Here is a 21942-nt window from a genome sequence, read left to right as displayed (position 1 = left end):
ATCGACCCTACTCTACTTCCCAAAAAAGCGGCTAACTTGATGCTAACTCGTCCTCACCTGGTTGTCCAGGTAAACCAGGTTCCTCTGAAGATGATGGGAAAGAACGTCGGTCTGCGGCAGCCCAAGAGGCAAAAGGAAGGAAGGAAGGAAGGAAGGAAGGAAGAGAAGCAGAAAGCCAAGCTTTGTCTGGTAAGTCAAGCATTCTAAGGAAAATCATTAGCCCGAAAGGGATGGAAAAGAAAGGCAAAAGCAACCGTGGCAAAGGCGCCAATCCGGGACTAGCGAGAAAGAGTGAGCCATGGCTGACCTTGGGGTTGGGGCCTTCTATTCCCAGGGCCATGAGTTGGGAGAGCGTGTGCTCCCGCAAGCTGTTGAGCTCCGCCTGCTGCCGCCGGAGCTTGATCAGCATCAGCGTCAGTTCCTCGGGCTACAGCCACAACAAATTGCCAGCGTCAACATCCAAAAACAAACCACAAGACACCACAGACGCACTGGACGCAAATTCTGCAGGCAGGCCTTCACGGTAAGTCGGGTGGGTGTTGGCTTTATTCTGGGATGTTACTATATGTTTGTTAAGGGTTAGGGTTAAACACCATCGATTCTTTAACTAGCTCACGAACCAAAAACAAAACTGCTTGCTTGCCAGATCCGGCCCCAACACCATGGCAACTGGCGTAATAGTAGAAGACCCACCGTTTTGCCTTGCAGCGACTGAGCGCTAACGGGCTGAGGCGAAACCCCGGCCGGCGCCGAACGCCGTTCCAGCGTACTTCCAAACTGCGGGAGGACAAAAGCGTTTTAACCGAGAGTTAGAACCCCCCCCGGCCCCCTGCGTATCGTGGGCCGACCTTGGCGGGCTGCGTCCTGCGCTGGCGTTCCAGCGTTCCGTCTTCTCGAAAGTTTGGCGACGGCGCCTCGGAGCGGGAGGAGCCCAGCCGACCGGGGGCGGGGGGGGCCTCGTAGACGGCCAACGTGCCGTGGGACGGCGAGGCCGGGATGGAAGGAGCGGCGGCGGCGGCGTATTCGGAGATCTCGCTCATTGTTTTCGTGCTCGGGAGGGTGCCGTAGTGGCCTGCGGTGAAAAAAGACTAATGGGGAAAATCTCAAGACGAAGGCCACGCCCACGTTCCTTTGCGCTCGGCCCTTTATCCGTGGCGACGGCGCCGTCGGATCACCTGTCGGTGGCGCCAGACTCTGCCTGGAGAAGGCCTGCCTCTGCTGCCATTCGTACAGCTGCCACATGGTGTCGTCCCTCATGGACCTCCTCTTCTCCGCCGCCGTCGCCGTGCCGGTGGAGCCGGGGCGGAGGGCCCGCTCGTAGGCAGAACCCGCCGCGCCGTTGCGGGGCAACGTGCGGTAGCCTTCGGGGTATCTGGGAACCAGCTGGGGATGGTGGCTGGGCATGTTTCGAGGTAACGTTTGGTAGGACGTCACGCTGGCCACCAATGGAGAAACAACAAACCATATCAGCGCTTAGAGTACCGCGTGCAGTTTGTCGGAATCCGACGCTAAAATGCTAAAAACGCTGACGTTTTCATGACAAAACAACTAGCGGAAGGCAGGCTTTTTGTAGTGTTAGCCTAGCCTAGCGGGCGTCTTTTGGGCCACGTGGGAGGAAACCGGAGTACCCGGAGAAAACCCAGGCGGCGACGTGGGGGAACACCCCAACTCGGCACAAAAAAACAGATTGAACCGGCGATCTCAGAACTAAGAAGTGGACTTCCTAAACACAGATTTGGGCATTGGCCGTGCGTGGGCTTACCTTCTGTCTTCTTCCGTCCCTCCGATCCTGGCAGTTGGAGCCAAAGCCAAGTGGTCCGAGGTCCGAAAGGAATGACTCCTGGACAAGCGCTCTTCTTCCTGAACCGCCGCGGGAACCGGAGGCGCCGAAAGCCCGGCCTGCTTTTGGCTCGTTTGTTCACCGGCGTGCTCTCCTGACGCGTTGAGCTGAAAGTGGCGTTTCCCCACGTGACAAAGTGTGGCGTACTTCTCCAAGTCTCTCAAAGTGGCGTATTTGTCTCCTTCTCGGAGGGTGCCGTACTTCCTCACGTCCTTCAAAGTCTTGTATTTCTCCACCATTTGCAGCGTCCCGTATTTAGCCGGCGTGGTCTCCCTCAGGGAAAGCTGCCGCCTCACTTCCCCCTTCGGAGCCTCTTTTTTAGCCGGCGCCGAGCTCTCGGCGTCTTCGGACCAGACGTATTTTGGGGGGTACTTTTCTCCGCCCCCCTCGCGCACCAAGTACCTGTCGCCGTCTTTTTGCGCCACGTAGCTCACCGGCTCTCGCCGGACGCAGTACCTCCCTCCTCCGTCTTTTTGCGGCGCCCAGTCGTCGGCCCGCGACAGGGAACGGTGGCGCGTGGGTACGCGATTCCGTTGGTTGTTCTCCAGCTCGGGTCGGCTCAGGACGCGGTTGTTGGGTTCCCGGGAACGCGGCGGCGGCTCCGCCTCCGCCTCCGCCTTCACGTCGTCCAACCTGCCGCACGACAAGATGAAACTAAGAAAATGGAAAAGCCAGCGGAGGGAGGGGCAAATGGAAAGCTAGAAAAATAACCAAATTCTTTGTCATTTTAGCACGTTTAAACAAGCGGGGATGGACTTTTCCGCCGCCGCCGCCGCCGACGGCGACAGACGTCCAATCCAGTTGAACCGGGAGCCCCGTAACTGGTCGCCATTGAAGACGTGGAGTGGAAGTTAAAGTAAAGGGCCGGCGACTTTAGAAAACGGCGCCAATTCCGATCTTCAAAAAGCTCCGAGCGTTAAGGTATGTCAAAACACGTTAACTATTTGTCTTTGTATTTTTACGGGAAGACCAACATGTCTATCTGCGGGCACTTCCCCGTCGTCCAGGTGGACTTCTTGACCAGGGCGGCGTCCGTCATCACTTTCATCCACGACTCCATTTCTTTGGCCGTATCCGTGCAGAAATAATACGTTCTCATGTTGGGATGAGTGGCCTATCAAAGAGACAAAGACGGACAAACAAGGCATCAGGTCAGATGTTTTTTTTGCAAATTATCGCTGCGGCAACAAAATAAGGTTAGCTAGTCCTAAGGAAATACATAGCTGTCAACCTCTGCCGATAACTGCCCTTATAAATGATTATTGATTCCCCTTACAAACACCGTACGACTCGTAATCGGACGCATATTTTTTTACCTTAAACGCATATTTTCTGCTGATGTGGTCGTCCACCGACAACATGGAGATGTGAAAGCTAGGGAGCAGGATGCTACCCAGAATGCTGTCTTCTTTTTCATCTAAAAGCAAAATTCAATTGGAGTCCCGCCCGAGTCCGAGCGTTGCGATGAAACCACGGCGTCTTCTTACCGCGGTAGTAAAAAAGGCACAAGTCCGACAGAACAAACCACCTCTTCTTCCATAGCTTCATGCCGGTACTGTCCTTCAAAAGTCCAAATGAATCCGAAGAATGCTTCATCATTCAAATCATCTGGCCACATGGCGTCCGTCTGTTCATTTGAATTGATTGGTCTTACTTGTTTGTAAAGCCAGCTGCTTTTGACCGCCGGGGAATTGACGTTCCTCTTGATGGAGTTGGAGCGCTTGCCAAAATTGTGGACTTTTTTGGAAGCCCTTGACGGCTGTTAAAGTAGAAAAATACAACAACAACAACAACAACAACAAAACATTTTCGTGGTATTTGGGATTTAGCCCGCCCGTGGACAATTTTGCGCAACGTGGCTTTTTCAATCCCATTGTTTCTTCTTACCAAGGCGTTTCGCCGACGGACGTTTGACAGACGGACAGGTCGACGAATGGACGTTTGGCCGAACCCACAAAAAAAGCCACTTAAAGGCTACTTTGCAAAAGTACTGACCCGCGTGAATGACGAGGAGAGCGTAAGCGTGGTGGCGGGGCTGCCGGTAAAATTGCTGTTGTCGGAGCCGCCTGTGTAGTTGGACGCTTCGCTGGTGGTGCTCAAGGGCCGTTCCTTCTTATTCTTGCAATTTTCCTGCTCTGTTTTTGGAGCTGTCCTGCCATAAGGTGAAAGACAGACGTTTTAGAAGACTTTAAGACTGGAAAATCCAAGCTAACGTCCCCCCCCGCTCAACGTGACGGAGCTAGCGGTTTTCGCTAGCCGCTCAGCTCGTCGTTCGACTGAGAAAAATGACCTTTAGCGAAATGACCACGGCAACCCATCAAAAACCGGGAGAAACAATCTGTTGACATTTTATTTTAACGGCGTTTTAGGGTCTAATACGTTGGATTTAGGGACTCGCAAAATGTTTTCCTCTTTGATATGCAGATAACAAATTGGAAAAATGCCATTTAAAGAGGTTTAAAATACAAATTGGAACTGCTTTGAATTCTAGTCCGATGCAATTCTATTTTTTTTTTTTTAAAAAAGGATAAATAAAACTAAAGATGACGTTGCAAAATAAATGAACCATCAACTTACTTGATTTTACTCAATTGTTCGACTTACAGCAACAAGTGAGATAGTCGGGATTGAAAAACATCGGAATTGTGCCTTTAGAAATTCATCGCTTTTGTAAGGGTTAAGCTTTGTATTTTTTTTTGGGGGGGGTTAGCTACGATCGTATATTTCCCGACGTTTGCTGAGAAAAGCTAACTTGTTTTTCATTACCTGCCGTCGGGCTGGTGGGGATGGACAAGCTTTCCGTATTTTACGCTAAAAAAAAACAGGACAAGATGAAAAAGGAGAAGAAAGCAAAAACATCAACACAAATGATATGAATTCCAAACATCAGTGACAATGGATAACAAGGAAGTGGCCCCCAAAAATATAGAGGGAATACAACAGTATCAATGATCAGAAAGTGAGCCCAAATCAACAGAAAATGACCCGGAATGGCCCCAAAATCAACAGGAAGTGACCCGGAGGAGACCCAAAAGCAACAGGAAGTGACCCAGGAAGAGACCCGAAGGCAATGTTGTTTTAATTTGAACGTTTAAGACAGCGTGAGTGAGATTTGCATCGCCGAAAAGAAGCTTACGGTTCGTTGACGACGAAGATGCAGTTGTCTTGGGAGGGAGCTCCGGACACGGGGTGCTTACACGTCACTTTTCGTTCATTGTGACTGGGGAGACAAAATGACAAACGCTTTCAAAAAAAGGACAAAATATAAACGGCGCGTCTCGTGAAAACACAATCGCAGTCCATCGTGGTGAACATGCGTTGACGCAAACGTGCAATCTGGGCAGCTCCCCCAAAAAATAAAGGGTCCCGATGCCCATATTTTCCTGCTTGGAGCTGCAGTTGTCATGGTAACCCCTCTGCAGACACACGAGTGCCTGGCGCACACCAACGAGCATACCCACGCACCCGCGTTTGTCTTCGCCATATTCACGGAGGCGGATAAATGACGGCCAATGGCGTGCCGTTAGATAGGGCCCAAACTAGCCAGGTTTCGCCCGTCGTCGCCAGTCATCGAGCGTTTCCCGCAATGCGGCTTCGGGCCAGCAGACGGCGCCCGATTTTCGCCGACTCGCCACATTGTTGGAACGCCGTGCGCCGTCGTCGACGTGTTCCCATTTCCACTCGTCGTTGACAAACGGAAGCGAGTAGTGCGTGTGAGACAATTGGAAATAGCCGCTAAATTGTGCGCACGGGCTTCATTGGCTAACATGCTGACATTTTGCCCAGATTTAATAACCGTCAACAGCAGTGGCGGGCCGTCAGGGCCTTCAAGGCCTTCTCTGCTGGCCTAAGAAATATCTGAATCATATATTATATTTTGTCCATCAATACTTATTATTCCAAATGGTCTGTTAGCTTCCTTTCGTTGCTTTTCCCCCTGGTTGCACTGCTTCCAGATGTGTGTTTTCATATTGAAGCATTTAACCAATCACATTTCAGCCATTATTTGTTGTCAGGGTCAGAAATCTGCCTCAAAGCCTTCACAATCAGTTCTGTGGGCTCTGCTGCATTATCCAGTATTTGTATTTAATCCTGAAATGCTGCTAGGAAGTGGATTTGACCCCATTTTTGTGCATTGATTTATTGATTATTTTTTTATGTGTCGCAGCTGTAGCTGCAGTAGAGGTTTTATAGCCATAAAATAGTTTTTGGGGGTTGGATTGATACGTTGAAGGTGCTACGAGAAAATGCACGGACCGCCACTGGTCAATAGTCAAGACGGCTGTCCAAACATTGGCGACTCCAGACTTTTAGTTTTCGGTCTTGTGTGAAGCCCCAGAGTAAATTCCATTCCAACCAGTGGGGGGATGGTTTACGTGACAACGCGGATGACCATTTAAGGTCGGAAGAGGATTCCAGAAGCCCTTCCTGTCTGTCTCCAGAATTTTTGGAAGCCCCCAAAAAGTCGATGCCGAGCGAAAGCGCCATTGCCGAAAGGCGGATTTTTCGTCGGTAATAGAAAGTGAGGAGTGGTTGTCATCTGACATTTTCATGGCGGTTACCATTAGCAACCAGTTGACTTGTTTACAAGCACAAGAACATCATCTCTCATCTGTTACATAATGATACAAAATGTTTAACAGTTGCTCTCTAATCAGAGGGAGCAAGCGGGTAGTTTTTTTTCTTTTCCCCCATTTGTCAAGGCCGGCCTGCTGCTAATTCTATTTCTAATGTTATTTGGACTCAAACTCTTGCAATGCTGCCAATGTAGTCACGACGTGCCGTCATTTCGCATTATTCCACGGAATCAATATTAAGAGGGAAAAAGCCATGGAGAGTTCCCGCCCTTCTCTGGTGTTTGTCCTTGCACGCTCTCCACAAGCCACGCTGACCCTTGAGAGGATAAATCCACTTTCCGCCTCGTCTCAGTGGAAGGAATGAGCCTAGCTTGCGTCAATTTGTCGGAGGCGGGGGTCTAATTATTGGGGTGTTAATACAGAAGCACCACCGGCACACGGAAAAACGAATAGCTAACGATGGTAAATCAGGATGAAGGTGCTTTAAGGGGTTTCAAAGGGTACACGGTCGATTGGTCGCCGATCTTTTGGTCGCCAGTCTTTTGGTCACCCGGAAGGTTATTGATAATGACCATTTAAATTGTTGCTCAAATTCCCTAAATACAAACTGCGAATGACTATTTAGTCATACTTAATGCCCTAGTAATTATTAGGCTAGAGAAAAGCTCCAAATTTCCCGGACTTGTATTGTTTTTTGTTGGAGAACTTGTTAAGACCCTGACGGACGTCGCTTCTTAAAGGGACAGCGCATGTACATACAAACTCTTATACACTCAGTGAAACTGCTCATGGCAATTTTTGGCTTTTATTGATGCGTAGACCGTGTTGTTTTACCTTGTTTTGGCGCCGGTCTTTTGGTCGTCGGTCTTTTGGTCGCCCGTTGTTGCGGTCGGGGCAATCAAAAGACCGGCGACCAATCGACCGCACACGCTTTAAGGTGTTTCAAAGAATATTTCATCTTTTGACCCTATGTCAATAAATCAAAGATTTGCCATTACGAAGCTCAAAAAGGAAGTCAAATTCACAGACTTTCCAAACCATTTTGGGTATTAAGAGTCGTGGCCATTGATGCTTCCAGCTGCGCAATCATAATCCTGTGGATGCCAGAAAGGGATCACTTGCAAATCCTTTTCATCGAGTCCATGTGTCTGTTTTGGCCCAAAAAAAAAAATACACAATGGCGGACGGACAGATTGGTGGGCTTTTGGCCCGACTCTTCCAAAACATTAACACACAAACGCTCAATCTTGGCAGAGGCGCCACTAGATCCCCCTTGATCATTGTAATCCGAGCCGGCCTCCGTAGTAGATTATCTATTCATTCTGTGGCGAGAATTAGTGGCGCAAATTATTTTAAAAAAACAGAAGTTGAAGTCCGTGACAAGGCCGGTCCGCAAAGACCATCTTGCCAGAAAAGTATCGCCAATGAAACGGGACCATTCTTGAGTTGGCTTGGGTCTAAAACACACGGGCAAACTACGGCCCGCGGGCCATATACGGCCCGTTAGGCTTTTTAATCCGGCCCGCCAACGTTGCCCAAATTATAGTAAAAATCAATGACCTCATTCATTTCCCTTTCCCCTGTAATACCCTCGTTTCCCCCGATAGATGGCGCACTAGTCTAGATTTTGATGCACTGGCAAAAAAGGGAGAACAACAACACAGTTCCCACTGAAATGTGACTTTCTCTAATGTATTAAAAATAGCAACTTGCACATGTACGCACAGCAGCAGTACAGTAGCTTCATTAACATGCCACTCACCACTCTCAATTTAAAGACTGCTTTCTTTCGTTGAATAATATGTTCTTAATGTTGAAAGTCAATTTGAAAATACATTTTCACCTTCAATTGTGTCTTTTTTCTTACATTTCAATCCCCAGGTTTGATAGAGTCAAAAAGTTTGCCCACCCCTGGTCTAAAATGTACTAAAATATTCCGTCTTGATTCATTTCAGTGTTTCTGCGGTGGAAATGGAAGAGCAAACGCTCCATGCTAGCAAGCTAGCTAGCTCCAGGCTTTCTCCAACACGAGCCTCAAACGTCTCCAGTCAAGTAAGTAGCATCTTCTAAACTTGTAGTGGACCAGTGATACGGCGATCCGCTCGTCTAAAGTCGCGGAAAGCGCAATTGGTGGACCGAAATCCCAATCGGACAGCAAAACACTCCATCACTGCTAGAAAGACCCCCGGGGGAGGTCCTTCAAAGTCGCGGCGTCCTACTTTCGACACCGTCCAGTCGCCTTGCGTGTCTTTTCCACACGATTTGAGCACAAAATAATTTACGATCGCGTCAAAATTAAGCCTTCCCCAAAAGGATCGGTTGACAAATTTCAGGGTCTTGCGTCACCGGGTGACTCCCACAAACGGGATTCTAGGGTTATCGGCTAAACGCAAACACACATCGGCTTTAAAAAATAAACCAGAACGAAGAAGCGCTTGACAAAGCAGTGTTTTGGTTTGGGTAGACAGCCAGGAAATCATTTTGGATTTCCGCCCCGCCCATCCCGCGACCCATTTAACAATTATTTCTCTCGTAAAACTCCGTATCAGACACGCCCAACCCATTGGGACTTTGATGTCATTGTTACGGTTGTCGCAAATGGAAAGAAAAATTCAACGGGAAAAAGATCCAACTTTTGATGGCATGTAAAATATCAACAAAACAAACAAAATGTCAGCCGAAATCAACAAAATATGAGCTCCTGCCATAGGAAATGACCCCAAATGGACATGAAATGACCCCAAATGGACATGAAATGACCCAAAATGGACATGAAGTGACCCAAAATGGACATGAAGTGACCAAAATGGATATGAAGAGACCCAAAATGGACATGAAATGACCCAAAATGGACAGGAAGTGACCCAAAATGGACATGAAGTGACCCAAAATGGACATGAAGTGACCCAAAATGGACACAGAGCCCCTCATTGACAACAATGGATATCCAATGAATTCAACTGGGAGGACTGGCTGCGAATGCTGAGTGCCATTGATTGCTTTGGACGTTTCAAACTGTGAAGAGGAGCCAATGAGCGAACAAGGAAGTGAGCCGTAAATGCCCCAAAAATCAACAGAGTGATCAAAAATGGAAAAATGTTCAAGATTTCTTTTGTCATGAGATAGTATTTCTTTGCGAGGACTGCTACGCTGTTAGCTAAGCGGCTACAAAAGCATACAGAAGCCTCACGGCCCGATATCAATCGTCCTAGATTGTTTCATCCAACGGATTTTTGATAATCATGTCATAAGCAGGTTTTGTTAGTTGGCAGCCATCTGAAGTAAACAAGAAGTTCAGGTCAAACGTGTTGGTTCTGTAAACAGTAGCAAGACCAAATCCAACAGCAAGTACACGTTGTCTTCAGTTGAAGCTATTACAATTTCAACTGCTACATTTTTTACCCACATAATCATTTAATGTCTTTGAATTCACCACATAAATATTTCAAACTTTTTTTTAGTGACAGGCTCACCAAACGTTAGCGTAGCCCTCACATATTAGCCTTTCGGTAAGAGTCAAAGGTCAAAATGGACATTCCAAGTCCCTCCACATTAAACTCCGACAATTTGCTGACTCATTCCCTCCCCAAAAAAAACCATTCAACGATAGCGTGGGAGTCGATCAAGTTCAAGCATTCTTCTGAGTTAGCTTTCCGTCATGTTTCCAAATAAGAAACAATGGACGCCAACGAACAAGACCGGCGTTGTTGCGTCTCTGACGCATCTGCCGAACGCGCACAAAAAAAACAAAACAAAAAAAATCACGGGGCTCAACCTCCACCCAAGGCCAAACCATCCCAGACATGTTTTTCTGACTCACTAGCTTGCAGCATTTCGGAACCCTTTCCGTTTTTTTTTATTTTTAACAACCGCCATGTCCTTACGCAAGCTAATCCAAAATATGATGAAATGATTTGGAAAAAAAACAGAGGGAGAGATAGATACTTAAATCAGTCAACTTAATCTTATCCTACTTATCTCTAACCGGCTAACGCTAGCAGATAACGTCATCGGAACGAGATGATAACTTATCGTCTGACGCTAGCAGCTCATATTATACAACTTTCTACAACGGCACGACGTACAAGTCATCGTTCAAAGAATTTCCGTCAATTTCCATTTTTTTTTAACTTTCCGGTACCTAAAATAAGCGTGTGACCTCGTCGTCCATTTGGTTAGCGAATGGACCGCGTGCCTCCATGATGTGGAAAGCTGCTGAAATCGACAAACGAGAGTTTTCAAATCTCTTAATCTGATTTGGGAGACGTCCCTTAGCGCCACCCGACGAGGATTTGACGATATTTAGCTTGATTTCCCGAAAGTTGGCCGTAAAAAGACATTTCCCGCTTCTCCGACAGCAGGCTAGCCACTAAAGTACGGTAAATTGACGCATACATTTGAACAATCAAGTCCATACGAATGTAGACTTTCCACAACTGAAGCATTTTGTGTCTTAGCTAAAAGTGTGCGCTAGCTAGCACGGCTTTTCTGACCCAAAACAGCCGTTTTTTTTTTCCATTCTAACGCCCCACGCTATCGTACCAACCGACCCCAGAGCGTAAAATCGGAATAAACCCCGCGTTTGTCCGCGTGCATTCTACATGCGTTAATACATAGCAAAGGGCAGCGGTTTTGCGCTATTTTTAGAGCAGCGATATTAGCCGGGCATGTGTGTGTGTCAGCGGCTGTCCCCAAAATGGCCTCAGACCGCTTTGTGGGAAAACTAGCCCCAAAAAGACGGCTAACCGACGACGACAATAACCTCGCTGTGGGAAAAAAAGGTCGTTAAATCTATAGGTGGACGCAAACGAGACGCGCTAATGAGCGAACAAGTCAAGCCTGTTCAGCTGAAGCATGCTAGCTAGCTAGCTTTGAGTCACGGTCATTTGACAAACAGCCATAAACTATTCCTATTTTGAAATATCATTCCTTGAGAGCCATGCTCAGAATTTCATAGTCAAAATACATGAAAATGGCTGCAAAATGAATGGGGGTGTGTTTGTCAAATTTGGTTATTCTTAGCTTTTTTACTAGCATAAATTATGGGAATTGGATATAAGAATTAATCTGAAAATATCATGATTTGGGTCTTTTGGGGGACGTTTCGAAGTTTTTTTTTTGCAGTTTGCCATTATTTTCATCCCTAGGCACTTTTCCACATTTTCAATGTATTCTATTTTACAGCATGCTTTTTAAAAAAATGGATTTTCATGCATTTCTGATCTTTTTTTTTGCCCCCCGAAATAAACCACCTCCAACTTTATGAGCCCAGATTTCCTGACATTTATTATACATGTAAATCAGGGGTCAGGAACCTTTTTGGACGGAGAGAGCCATAAACAATTCCTATTTTCTAATGTTATTTCTTGAGAGCCATTCTCAGAATTGAAAAGTAAAATGACACGAAAATGTGTGCTCTTTTTGTCATTTCACCACTTTTAAAGTACACAAAGTCTCCAAATTCTTTTGACAACATTTTTATGACGTTGCTAATAAATCAGTATCAATGATATCATGCATGCAGAAGTGTAATAAAACACAAAATTACGATTAAAGTGGTGGTAGAGGTCAACGCCACAGTGATGCTCATATTAGTGCATTTGGGACTCAGCTCTCTCACCATTGATTTTCATATTTTACCTGAGAGCCATATGCACCCATGGAAAGAGCCACATATGGCTCCCGAGCCATAGGTTCCCTACCCCTGATGTAAATCATGTGAATTGGGTCTCCCAAGTAAGGAGACGTGCCCCTCTGGGAACGCCAACGTTTTTTCCATCGGAAAAAATGGCTTTTTCCTTTTTTCTTCTTCAAATAAAACCATTTTTTCCGCCACTGTGCCCATCACGAGAGAAATGGAAAATAAAAGGGGGCTGCTTTGGAGTCACGGGCAGACAAAGAGGAGGCCATGTACCGAAGATGGCTACTGCATCGAGCACCCCATGCGCACCCCACGCATCTATCCTCCTCCCCCTCATCATCATCATCATCATCATCATCATCAGCTATATTCCGCATCCAATTCCAGCCAACTCACTTGATGAAGCAGCGAGCCCCTTCGAACGTGTAGCCTTCCTCCCATCCTCTGGGCAAATCTGCAAAAAAAAAGAAAAGAAAAAAAAGAACAGAAACCCAGCCAGGAGAATTACAGATGTGCACCAATGGAGTAGACGGGTTGGCAGACTGGCACCGCGTTAAAGGGCGAAAATAAAAGGGGGGACTGCGACGGAATTTGCTCCTACGTGACGGAACTTTTAAAAAACTGTGGCGCAAAGTGGCCAGATGGCTTCGACAAGACCGTGGTCGTCTTTTATAAAAGAAGAAGAAAAAAAAAAACTAAAGTCCACCGTGAAAAGAAAAAAGACTTGCCTGGAGTTTTTCTGTGCCCTGTTATGACAGCCTCTCCGACAACAGGCTGCAACCAGGTTGTGCTCTTGGCTTCTTCGCTGCCGAGAAAGAAAAGGAAAAAAAAAAGGAAGGGAAGGGAGGGCGAATTGGACGAATTGGACGGATAGACGAAAGGCAAAATCGCGGAAATCGCCAAATCCACGCCGTATTTACTTGATGAAGAAGAGGCGTCCGTCCCGGGTGACGCCGTAACTCCAGCAAGGGGGGAGACGGGAAAGCCAGTCCGCTTGAGGAGGATCCGCCGCCATGTCTGGCAGGAGCGAAGAGGAACAAAAAAAAAAGAAAAAAAGCAGCCAGCCAGCTAGCCAGCAAAGCCAGCGACCAGTCAAGCAGTCAGCCAGGCGTCCGTCCGTCCACGCGCGTTCACGTGATCCTCCCGAATGGCGTGGACGCGCATCGGAAAAGACGCCAGCCAGCAAATGATTTCTGGCAAATGTCAGGAGGCGGGCGCGCGCGTATGGGTGGCTTGCTCCGTCCCCCCCCACCCCCTTTTTTTTTGTTTCGTTCGCCCCCTTATGTAATATTTCGCAAGTCGAGGCGTCGTCATTCGCTCGTCTCGTCGGCCAACGAGCGTTGCGCGTCCGATTCGTCGGAGGCGGGAGGGTCGGCAGCGAACGGAATGGACGCTGTTCAGCAAATTCGGAGGAGAGCCGCGTCATTTGACCTCTAGGATCATCGTCAATGGCACGGAGACACTTTCACAATTGGCCCAAGAAGCATGCCTTTAAAACGCTTACATTTTTTTTTATTATATACCAGATACACTTTTCAAATCAGTTGTTTTCCCCATTTAAAAAAAATCGGACGTAGTAGCCCTTTCATTTTTAAATGTCAAATAATTAAAAAAAAGACTAATAGCCGTTTTTCTCCATTTTTTTTTTCCGGCGTACCCCTTTCATGTTTAAATGTAAAAAATCATATATGAAATCATCATTAAAAAATACTATTAGCTGCTTGTTGAAATGAGATGATGTTTAACCTGTCTGAACCAGATTCCATAACATTGGTGTCAAACCTTGGGCCCGGGGGCCAGAATTGGCCCGCCACATCCTTTTGTGTGGCCAGCGAAAAACATATTTCTCTCTTTTTTTTGAAGCAGGGCTAGTTAGTCAATACGCTAGCAAAAGTTACCGCTGCATGCTAATCTAGCCCATCAAACCTTGAAAAACCAAATTCAAGTGAGTAGCGCCAAACTAGTAAACACACAAATGAATTCTTGTATTTTAGCCACATCGTCCTATAAAGTTAGCTAGCGGCTAGCCAGAGCTAACAGCCTCTGGAATCCATTTTCTAATTGAATCTCCTTCTTTCCCAAGTTCCACTCGTCAAAGTAAAGCTTTCCGTTGGTGTATCAACTGGCCAAATGTCACACGCGCTATTAAGCACGATCTGCCGTCTTCCTGCGTGTCACTTAAAACCACAAACAAGACGGATAAACTGCCCTACGGGGAGCTACGCGCTAATCCCGCTTCTGGTTAGCGTCTACAAAAGCTGCTCTATGTGTGCGAGCCGCGTAAAGCCAGCGATATCTGTAATTAAGACTGACACCGGGAAAGGGGGGAAGCTAGCTAACGCCTGCCAGCTGCTCACCGAGTCCCGCCGCACACCAAACTGTTACCCAAAATGCTTTGCGTGAGCGCTAGACTGTCGCATACCTGTCAACCTCTGCCGATAACTGCCCTTATAAATGATTATGATTCCCCTTACAAACCCCCCAAAAACCTTACAAGCACCGGTACGGTGTTTGTAAGGTTTTTTGGGGGGTTTGTAAGGGGAATCATAATCATTTATAAGGGCAGTTATCGCCAGAGGTTGACAGGTATGCGAGTGTCGGTGACTTTTTTCCAAGTCGGGATCGTTTGTTTTGAATGACTTCGCTAGGACGTAGTACCCAAACCATGGCCGCAAATCCCGCGTTGATGTGCGGGTGGGACTCCGAGCCAAACTGTCCTGGAGTTCGCACCCGAGCGTGAATTGTCGGGGGGCACGCCGGTATGTAGCGCTATCCGTAAGCACGCCAAACCATCGGAATGGCGCCGAAGCCGGCCAAATCGCGTCGGAGCGAGATCCAAGGAAGGGCCGACTTCCCGGGTGTCCCGGCTGGCGGCTAAAGGATTAGCGCCAGTCAAGTCAAATCCAGTTAGATGGTGGATTAAAATGCGTAAAGTATCCCCTGAATACATTTTTTTTTTGTCACTGTACTTTATCTTGAATACAATGGCAAAAAAGACAAAGCCATAAAAAAATGAATGACATCCGTTCAATCGCCACGCGCTATCCAAAAGGATTGGACGCCGAGCGCTATCAATTTCAGCCTGTGAGTTCCAAAAGAAAATGCAAAAATAAATCGATTAGCATTGACACTTTATTGTTTCAACACAATTTATCCTATAAAATGAAAGAGCGGATTGCATTTTTTGGGGGGGTCACGAGGACAAAGGTTGGAATGTTTTGGTCCCGAAGAAAAACAAAGACATGAGTTGAGTTGTAAAACATCTTTAATTGGGATATAAATCTGTACAGAATGACAAAAAATGGCGGCGTCTTCTCAAAACGGACCCAAGGGGCAGCAACTTTTAATCCCCCAAATTAGATTTCTCATTTAATGCTTGCATTACGGTAAAAAAAAAAAAAAAAAGGGACTCGGACAATTCGCCTATAGACGTTTCGCCGACGGACGTTTGACAGACGGACAGGTCGCCAAACGGACGTTCCGCCGTCTGTCAAACGTCCGTCGGCGAAACGTCTTTAGGCGAATCATCCGGTCAAGAAAAAAAAATACAGGTATCGTACCAGAAGTAGAAAAAAAAAAATCATCCCAACTCACAAAGTTAACATTCGTATCGAAATCACCGACCGAACCGTGAAGACAAACGGAAATTTGTACACCTAAAAAAGAAAATGGCGGTCGGGTGGGCTTTCTGTACTTAGTCAGCTTTTCCTTTCTTCTTTTTCTTGGCCTTGGGAGCTTCTTCTTCTTCTTCTTCTTCTTCCAATCTCTGATCTGAACGCTTTGCCACTTTGGCTTTCGCCGCGTCGTCGCTTGGAGTTTTGACCTGCTGACCATTAACATACCTGTCAACCTCTGCCGATAACTGCCCTTATAAATGATTATGATTCCCCTTACAAACCCCCCCAAAAACCTTACAAACACCGTACGACGAGTCGTACGGTGTTTGTAAGGTTTTTGGGGGGGTTTGTAAGGGGAATCATAATCATTTATAAGGGCAGTTATCGGCAGAGGTTGACAGGTATGCATTAATGATGACACTCTTAACCCCCGAAGAGTTTGGACTCTTACGTGGGTGAGAATTGAAACTCACCAATGGAGACTGAGAATTTCCCGAGCGGATCTTCACCTGCAGCGTGTGACCGGGACTTTTTAATAAAGGCACCTTGCGGCCCAGCAGGAGGTAAAAATAGGTGCTGTATGGTGTGAAACTGAAATCTTCTCTAAAAACAAAATAAATTGAGGGCAAACAAGGAATTTAGAGGTTAGTCGTGGCTCCCTTGATCGGCTTCGCTGAAGTAGACCAGCCTCCGCTACTTATAGGCCGGAAAATACGGCTAACGCCGACGTGATTTTTGAAAAAAAAAAAATAAATTGCTAAAGAGGAAAACTAACCTGAGGTACCCTTGCAGGAACAGGTGGATGATCACGCTCTCGGCCTGGTCTCGAGACAGCGTGGTGGTCTGGGTGGACTTCCTGTGCTTGGCCGGACCCTTCCCCATCCAGGCCTCCACCAGCTTCAGCGGGGTTAGCTTCTCGTCGTTGGAGGCCGCCAGCTCCAAAATCTGAACCACCTGCCTGCCGTGTTCGGCAATGTCGGTGGAGATGACGTCTGAAGGTGGAGAGATGTGGATCAGCGTTGCTACTCTTCTACAGAAGGTACCAAAACCCGTGTGCGGGCGAATGGTCGCCGGTCTTTTGGTCGCCCCGACCGCGACAATGGGCGACCAAAAGACCGGCAACCAAAACAAGGTAAAACAACACAGTCTACGCAATAATGAAAGCCAACAATGGCCATCAGCAGTTTCACTGAGCCGACGTGTGAGTGTAGAAGGGTTTTTTATGTACATGCGCTGTCCCTTTAAGAAGCGACGTCAGTTCAGTCAGGTTCTTAACAAGTTCTCCAACAAAAAACAATACAAGTCCGGGAAATTGGGAGCTTTTCTTTAGCCTAATAATGACTAGGGCATTAAGTATGACTAAATAGTCATTTGCAGTTTGTATTTAGGGAATTTGAGCAACAATTTAAATGGTAATTATAAATAACCTTCCGGGCGACCAAAAGACCGGCGACCAATCGACCATGTACCTTATTAACCGATGACGACGCGTCTCTCTCTCTATTTTGTTTTCTTTCTCCGTGTCAATACTCGGTCGGAGCTAGAGCTAGCTCGATATAATTCCTGAAAATTGTTAGCAAGAGCATGTAATGAAGGGAATTAGCTCAACATTTGCGCTTTTCCTTTCATCCGCGAACGTAGAAAAAGCACGATGAGTCGTCAATTTATGGACGCAGCATGCCTTAATCTCACGGGGAAAAAAAAACCTGAAACGTCCCGGCGGGTCTTAAATGCTCATTTTATTAGCAGCTCAGCGCAAGAGAGAACGCCTTGTAAGGATATTAGCTAGCGAGGATAAGGCACTTTGATGGGATTTTCAGGAAGGCGCCGCAATTTTAAAGGCCGTACGCAACGGAATCTTCCTTTGGGCCCGGATTTGACACGATTGGCAGACCCTTGGCGGACTTCTCATACAAACCGTCGCCTTTGCGGCACGTGTCGCACATCTCGTTGCATTCTTTGTCATCCCACACTTCGTCGAAATGAACCGCCAGGAGGGAGCGACGGCACCTTAGCGAGATAGCAAAGGCATCGCGTCAAGGTCTGGATTCAAAGAAGAAGATACGCAGGAGTAGTTAGTTACCTGTCCACGTTGTGGCAGTAGGTCACCATCTGGTTGAGCTTCCGTTGACCCACGTTCTCCATCACCACCATGCTGCCCACGCGGAAGATGTCGGCGAAGCCAAAGTAGACGATGCAGTCGGCCGGACGATCGTCTCGACCTGGAACGGAAAGGAAATGCGTTGGACGCCTTGGCTGGAGATATTCTTCTCAAATCCTTTACCTGCCCGTCCACTCTCCTGGTAGTAGTTTTCCACCGACTTGCTGATGGTGTGATGGACCACAAATCTGACGTCAGGTTTGTCAATCCCCATGCCGAAGGCCACGGTGGCGACCACCACCTAAAGTGGCGGAAAATTGTTCTCTATCGATGGACTATTTATTTGTTGTTGTATTTCCAAAAAACCTTACAAACACCGTACGACTCGTACGGTGTTTGTAAGGTTTTTGGGGGGTTTGTAAGGGGAATCAATAATCATTTATAAGGGCAGCTATCGGCAGAGGTTGACAGCTATGAGTCTCGGAACGGATTACGATCGTATGTGGAGGTACCACTGTACTCGCCGCAAAATCCAGAGAAAACCCACACGGAAGCATTGGCCGTACCTGGATTTGACCGGCGCTCCACTTGCGATGAGTGCCAGACTTTTCGTCCGAGTTCAAATTGGCATGATAGGGAGCGGCCGAGATATCCCTCTGTTGGAGTTGAGAGGACACCGACTCGGCGTCCTTCTGAGAGAAGACGTAGATGATCCCTGTGGCGGTAAAAAAAGACAAAATGGCTCGAAACATTCATCGCCGTCATTTGAAAAATTCAATTCAAAGCGGTACCCGATTGATCCTTGTATCGATTCTTGATGAGCGAGGCGATGTCTGTGATTAGCGCATCGTCGGACATCTTGGGACGGACCTAAGAGACAAAGTGGTTCGTGAACAGATTGGCGTGGCGGCCATGTTGGCGGGGTTGACATTCGGTGGAAGCAAATGGCAAGTTGCTTTGTGTTGTGTTTATTCTGGGATGTTAGTATATGTTCATGAAGCATTTTAATAGGTAATGAAGCTATAAATTAATTTGTGCTGTACTTTATGTTGGGACCGAGTAAGCACGAGGACACTTTCCTCCACAGCTGCTTTCGAGGCCAGTTCATTGTTTTCAGGTCTATTGAATGAACAGGACACCTTGTTCCAGGCCGAGACTGTTGATCTGAGTTGGCAATGAAGATCTACAAGTGACTCTTGAATTGCTTTGACTTGGTTTCTGCCAATCGCAGTTGTTTTTTGACCTTAATGGTGTTATTCGGTTAGCTTATGCAATTGTTTGAATCAGATTACATTCAATGTTTTGAGTATGGCGCGACTAAATGGACAGAGGAGGATACCGGTTTTCAGAATCATCCTGGAAGATGACGAATCGGGAGTGATTCTCCTTGCAAGTTGTAGCCGGTGTATGTTTAAAGATGTCTCCATATTTGATTAAATTGTATTAATAATAAACCTATCGGTTTGTCATTTCGCTTTCCGTCCTTTGGCTTCCAGAAACCGAAGACTCCATAGTAATGCTAAATCCAGCTTCCCGGGCCTGTGTGGGTTTTCTCCGGGAACTCCGGCGTACTCCCACGTCCCAAAAAGTGCGCATAAAGCGAAGTCTACGTGAAATGGTCCCCAGCTACGGGTGATGGGTTGTCGGCCGTCACTCTACTACGTACCTCGTAAAAGAGATTGGTTCTGTTGAAGGAGGCTCGGAGCGTGATTGGCTTTTGGATGCACAGGATCTCCCCACAGTCCTCCAGGAGGCTCCCGGTGGCCGTCGCCGTCAGGCCGATCACCGGGACCTTGGGAAACTGCCTCTTCAAAATGCCCAGCAGTTTATAATCTGCGGGAAGCGGCGCCATTTCATGGTCCTCGGCGTCCCAGACGCTTTGGGGCGATGGCCGACTGACCGACCGAGCGACCGACCGCTTACCTCGTCTGAAGTCGTGCCCCCATTGGCTGCAGCAGTGCACCTCGTCCACGGCGATGCGACTCAGAAGATTGGCTTTGTCGGCTTTCTCCAGACGAGACATGAACATCTTGCTCTTGGCGATCTTCTCCGGGGTCACGTACAGAAGCTTGAACGGAGTTTTTTTCTCCGTCATGCCGGCCAAGACGCTCTTGGAGTGCTCCTGGAAAATACGGCAGAGTACGTCCCATCTTGAGAACAACCCAAGACAGGCGCTTCAAATGCTGATTTCAATCCGAGTGGGTGGGCAGGGCAGGGTCCAGGGTTCAATCCCAGGTCCGTCCTCTCTGCTTAGAGCTTGGATGTTCTCCCCCCCCCCCCTAATATCACCTTGCTACTGGAAGCATTGAGCATGACCGCGGCCACGTCGATGGAACGCAGGTACATGATTTGATCCTCCATCAGCGATACGAGCGGGGTCACCACCAGCGTGAAACCTGCCACGTGCACTCGTTTCACCAACAGTGGCCAATCAAAGGAGGCCAGGCGGCGCCATGGCGACTCTCAGAATACCTTCGGAGCAGATGGCAGGGAGCTGATAGCAGAGGCTTTTTCCTCGGCCCGTGGGCATCACCAAGAACAAATCTTTTCCAGACAGCGTCAGATTGATGGCCCTCATTTGCAGCGGCCGGAACTCCGAAAGGTGGAAGGAAGCCTTCAGCTGGCGCCTCAGGTCTTTGGACCAGGCAAAATCTAACCAGTTGAAACGACATAGGCCATTTGAGATAACGGGAGCGTTCCAAACAAAACAAAAAAACATTTTGGATGGCAGTGTTATTGTACTGTCGCCACTAGGTGTCAGTAAGTACAGAAAAGAAGATGTTAGCCGGGGAAGAATTTCAACGTTTTGGAAGAAGACAAGGCCTGGTCACGGAGAAAAAACAACACCTGAAGACTTATGTGAAATTCTAGAGACCAATACCTGAAAATGCCATGGAACACACTTTTACTTCTAGTTTCATTTGAAATCATTTCCCATTATTTTAGGAAATATATATTCAAAATGATTTGATGAGAACCTTCATTCAAAGATGAATCTCAACGTTTTCTATGCTGGTGTAACTTTTCTGGAGTAGGATTTCTGGATTTACAATTTCATGACAGTAGTACTTACTGTTACTACTACTTTATTTTCTCTATTTCTTCTGTCACGTACTGTCCGAGTAGCGGTCACCAGTACCTGTGCCATCGTAGCGCCGCAGTTCCTCTTCGCCCGTTTCCCGGGCAGTTCGAGAATGGCGGCTCGAGGAAGACGACGCCGATGCGACGTCACACGCTTCCTCCAGTTTGCACAGCAGAAAGTTCTTGCGAGAGGTCAGCTCCGTTTCCTTTTCCGCCAGCTCGGCCTTCTGAAGCTTGACCAGTTCCAGCTCCGCCTCCACCGATTCCAGCTCTGCCTGAACATCTAACGGGAAGAAGGGGGAAAAAAAATGGTCGGAACCTCATTCGCTTGGTCAGGGCTCTGGGGTTGAAGTCACTGAGAAAATCTGAGCCTAGGGGTGGGAAAGACGGGTGGTCGTAGTTCATTTTGACCTTGTTGAATCCAAACAACATTCTAGGCAGCTTTACCGTTCAGTTAATAATCAAATGAATGAATTAAAACGTTTTGAGGTGGTTAGCACACACGCAAGACTCACCATTTGTCTCCCCGCCATCATCCATGATGTCCACAGATGCTTATTAACTAGGTATTATTAATTTGATTCCTGAAAGGGAAATGAGAAGAGTCAAAATGAACATCCTCGTTTCATTTTAGCACATTATCAAACATACACAAAATTGCGTTGTAAAAATACCAGGTGAAAGTCAAATTTCAATCCAAACCAAGTGTCAACCCAGCTGCAACTCACCCAAGGTGGAATCAAGTGATGGAAAGTGAAACTTTCTATAAAACGTGGAAGTAATACTTGCCCAAAACATCAAATAAATATTTAACATTAGAACTGAGCATTCAATTACTTTTCCGAGTGTTTATCTCCTTATACGGCGAAACCCCTTCACGTTTACGATGCGAAATGTTAGATGTTTGACGCATGCGTTTAGCCTAAGAAAGTAAACGGCTTCAAAGTCGGCCATTTTGAGTCGCAGCCATTCGGCACTTAACGGCGCGTGTACATAAAAAAATACTTAGCAACATTTGTTTTTCATAAATGTTAGTGATCCAATGATTTCGCAAAATATTTAGAAATAATTGCATTTATTTTTTT

General features: G+C 47.1%; 2 protein-coding genes and 1 long non-coding RNA gene across 11 annotated transcripts in view; 1 reads left to right on the top strand and 2 right to left on the bottom strand.

Annotated features, from left to right (window-relative positions):
* LOC144069277 (pleckstrin homology domain-containing family A member 5-like) overlaps positions 1-13300 on the bottom strand; it is a 21317-nt gene extending 8017 nt beyond the window's left edge. For 3 of the 7 annotated variants that reach the window (XM_077594532.1, XM_077594533.1, XM_077594535.1), the window contains exons 1-16: positions 12979-13298; positions 12787-12863; positions 12455-12512; positions 4977-5060; positions 4607-4651; positions 3836-3992; positions 3495-3599; positions 3328-3400; positions 3157-3257; positions 2815-2954; positions 1763-2473; positions 1176-1435; positions 849-1072; positions 694-777; positions 308-427; positions 58-111 (exon numbers count right to left, since the gene is read on the bottom strand). In XM_077594532.1, the coding sequence (XP_077450658.1) occupies positions 58-111; positions 308-427; positions 694-777; positions 849-1072; positions 1176-1435; positions 1763-2473; positions 2815-2954; positions 3157-3257; positions 3328-3400; positions 3495-3599; positions 3836-3992; positions 4607-4651; positions 4977-5060; positions 12455-12512; positions 12787-12863; positions 12979-13073 (2388 nt within the window). In that variant the 5' untranslated portion in view covers positions 13074-13298. Of the gene's footprint in view, positions 1-57; positions 112-307; positions 428-693; positions 778-848; positions 1073-1175; positions 1436-1762; positions 2474-2814; positions 2955-3156; positions 3258-3327; positions 3401-3494; positions 3600-3835; positions 3993-4606; positions 4652-4976; positions 5061-12454; positions 12513-12786; positions 12864-12978 lie in introns of all 7 variants that reach the window. The other 4 variants (XR_013298434.1, XM_077594537.1, XM_077594536.1 and 1 more) reach the window with 4 other exon arrangements.
* LOC144069281 (uncharacterized) lies at positions 331-18114 on the top strand. Its single transcript, XR_013298436.1, has 5 exons — positions 331-523; positions 2572-2761; positions 2848-2991; positions 8373-8469; positions 16468-18114. It is a non-coding gene; the product is annotated as an uncharacterized LOC144069281 (long non-coding RNA).
* recql (RecQ helicase-like) lies at positions 15569-21942 on the bottom strand. 3 transcript variants are annotated; one of them, XM_077594538.1, is made up of 15 exons: positions 21586-21942; positions 21373-21441; positions 20916-21140; positions 20249-20428; positions 20066-20172; positions 19700-19898; positions 19443-19609; positions 18568-18646; positions 18343-18491; positions 17960-18077; positions 17759-17897; positions 17594-17685; positions 16451-16667; positions 16149-16278; positions 15569-15884 (listed from the first exon to the last, which is right to left on the bottom strand). In XM_077594538.1, exons 2-15 carry the CDS (start codon positions 21395-21397, stop codon positions 15753-15755), a joined length of 1959 nt encoding a protein of 652 aa, XP_077450664.1. In that variant the 5' UTR covers positions 21398-21441; positions 21586-21942; the 3' UTR covers positions 15569-15752. The 3 variants fall into 3 exon arrangements, with proteins under 3 accessions (XP_077450664.1, XP_077450666.1, XP_077450665.1); XM_077594540.1 differs by having other exon boundaries at positions 15569-15881; positions 21586-21939; XM_077594539.1 differs by having other exon boundaries at positions 21373-21442; positions 21685-21782.

The sequence above is a fragment of the Stigmatopora argus genome, chromosome 23, assembly GCF_051989625.1.
Source record: "Stigmatopora argus isolate UIUO_Sarg chromosome 23, RoL_Sarg_1.0, whole genome shotgun sequence".
Classification (NCBI taxonomy): Eukaryota; Metazoa; Chordata; class Actinopteri; order Syngnathiformes; family Syngnathidae; genus Stigmatopora; species Stigmatopora argus.
The sequence above is the reverse complement of the archived record's forward strand: the minus strand, read 5'-3'. Positions and strand labels throughout refer to the sequence as shown.